We start from the raw sequence: 2,500 nt of genomic DNA on the forward strand, positions 1-2,500 counted from the left end.
GAAATATTATTACGTAATGCACCCCTACCAACAAGGGCAAGTTAAGGTCTGGTCCCCCTCCTGGTCCCTCAATAATTATGACCACCCCCTAGTCCCCTCCCCCCCCCCCACCCACAATATACCTACATTAACTTTGTATTAAAAGTTTAAATATATCCGAGTGCACTCCTTGCTTTATACTGCAATACAAAAGAGGAAATTCTCTTGCTCGTCAGAGCAAAAACAACACTGAAGGAGTCCGTGCATGCCTATCACTTTCTATCTAATTTTACCCATCACAAATGGATGGAAAGCAGCTGAGGGAACATTGGAATGCACGAGCTGGGATTCGAACCCGGAGTGCTAAGATGCAGTCCGAGCAGTCACTGCACTACGTGCACTCCCTCACTTATTTAGCAGGGCCGGGGTAATATATAGATTTAGCCAAGCCAAAAAGCGGAGCTCCCGGATTACTTGTTTTTACAATAAGTTAACCTAGCTTGAGCCTACGATCCAATCAAAACCCAGTACCTGGTCAGCGATCAACTTTAAAAAACAGCTGACCTCGATGAGCTCTTAACTTGAGCCCACGTGATACTGGTGAGAGGATACTTTGTCAATTGACCATAACATGAATGTCTAATATTAAAGATGTACGCTGTAAACAAGCTGGAGACAATTTTACAAGTATTGATTCTCTAGACTTGAGTCGGTGATATGGTCACGTGATAATGGTCACATTGGCATACATGAAGGGGTGGACGGTCGTACGGTTTTGCGGTCTTACGGTGACAAAAACCAAGTTTTCTCACACAGATGTGTTACCGTACTTTCTTACCAATGGTGCTCCGCGCGCCTCCGAAGAGTTTCGCTAAAAATAACTTTGTGTACTTCCAGTTTACACTGTTAATATAAAGTGTTGTTGTTTCTATTGAATCCCATGAGGTGCGTCCTGAGATTCTCATAACACTCCCCCTGAGCTGTGGAAGGGACATGATTTCTGTTCGGTTACATCTTATAATGGGACATCCCCTCGTCGAGATCCTGGATACACCCGTCTCGTCTTTTCCCTTGACGCTGAGATAGATTTGTTTTGATTGGCTTTTACAAGAGTGGTCGTGCTGAATCTCCTAAGGGAGGAGTTCTATAAATAATTTTACAATGACTGCAAATATTCTCGCGCGCTCATTGGCTAATTTTTATCGTCAATAAGCGGACAGACACATAATTTTTAATTTATGCGATAATGACGCGACATTGCTCGCGTCAGATTGAAGTTTCTTGCATTTTTGTCTCGCTTTCTTCTCGTGTTTTGACTTAATTTTGACCCCTCTGCCTCTTTGTTATTGTAAAAAACAACTTGATGTCAGTTTTTCATGAGTCTGTCCTGTCATTGTCAAATTAGTCTGCGGATCCACTCGGCTATCGCCTCGTGGATCCACAGCTACTTTGACAATGTTATGACGCAATTAATGATCAATAACAGGACAGACGCATGAAAAATTGACATCAATTTTTGTTAAATCTACTAGGGAAAGGGTTGGCTTTCCATTGATGAGCTCCTGACCTTGGTCAATACCATGAAGAAAAATTTGCAACGAAAGGAATTGTTGTTTATTAAAGTTCACTCTTGGATTTTTAGATTTAGCAGTGTGTTTCAATGAAACGTCCAAAGTCAACGCTTGTGTCCAGAAATACACGGAATTATATGTATGGCCAAGTTTGATATTTAAGGTGATTCCCAAGTTGTTTTGCACCGCGCATCTCATACTGCGCATAACATTGCGACTTCTGAAGAGAGGCAAAAAAGGTTGTTTTTGCTGTTCAAGAGCTTTTAAGTGCAGTCATGATAACTTTTCTCGGTTAAGAAGGTGTTGTTTTGGAACTCGACCCAGTCCTTTCGCGGAAAATAATCATTTTGACGCCCAAATTGGCCCTTTGCCATCCATTTATCATCGTGTTGCGAAGAAACGAGCACGGTGACCCCCCATTTTTTATGGTTTTATTTACTCGTACTAGGTACACGGAAAACATATTTTAAGAAGAAAAAAAGTTGGATATTAGAAGTTGTAGTATTTACTTGTAAATGACGTGAAACTGCATTTGGAGTCCGACACTGAGTGCGAGGTGATGTATGTAGCGGTCGAATTTGCTTACATTTCTTTGCAAGATTGAGCAATTTGCGCAACTTGTGGGGGTGGAGAAAGAGAGTTATTACGCAATGAAAGAGTGCGGTCGATCAAGGCACTCTCATCCACCAGTGAGGTTCCAGAGTTTCACAGCGTACGAAGTTCAAATATAAAGAAGAAATCATTCAAAAGAACTACAGAATTCGATCGTTTTGTTTTGTTTTGTTTTGTTTTTTATCTGTACTCATTTCACTTTATAGTTTCAATCACATTTAATCCTTACCAGCCCTACAGCTCTCTATGGCGTTGTCATAGTCATTCTAAATAAAGAAGAGGAAGCAATGCATCGTCAACGAACACACATATTAACAGCCTAGAGAATAATCGTTCAG

General features: G+C 41.0%; 1 protein-coding gene across 1 annotated transcript in view; it reads right to left on the reverse strand.

The window, feature by feature from the left end:
- Positions 1-2,500, reverse strand: part of LOC137971177 (3'-5' exoribonuclease HELZ2-like) — a 68,105-nt gene that overhangs the window by 46,862 nt on the left and 18,743 nt on the right. Inside the window, exon 9 of the mRNA XM_068817938.1 lies at positions 2,392-2,428. Coding sequence (XP_068674039.1) covers positions 2,392-2,428 — 37 coding nt within the window. The remainder of the gene's footprint in view (positions 1-2,391; positions 2,429-2,500) is intronic.

This window comes from Montipora foliosa, chromosome 9 (assembly GCF_036669935.1).
Source record: "Montipora foliosa isolate CH-2021 chromosome 9, ASM3666993v2, whole genome shotgun sequence".
Lineage (NCBI taxonomy): Eukaryota > Metazoa > Cnidaria > Anthozoa > Scleractinia > Acroporidae > Montipora > Montipora foliosa.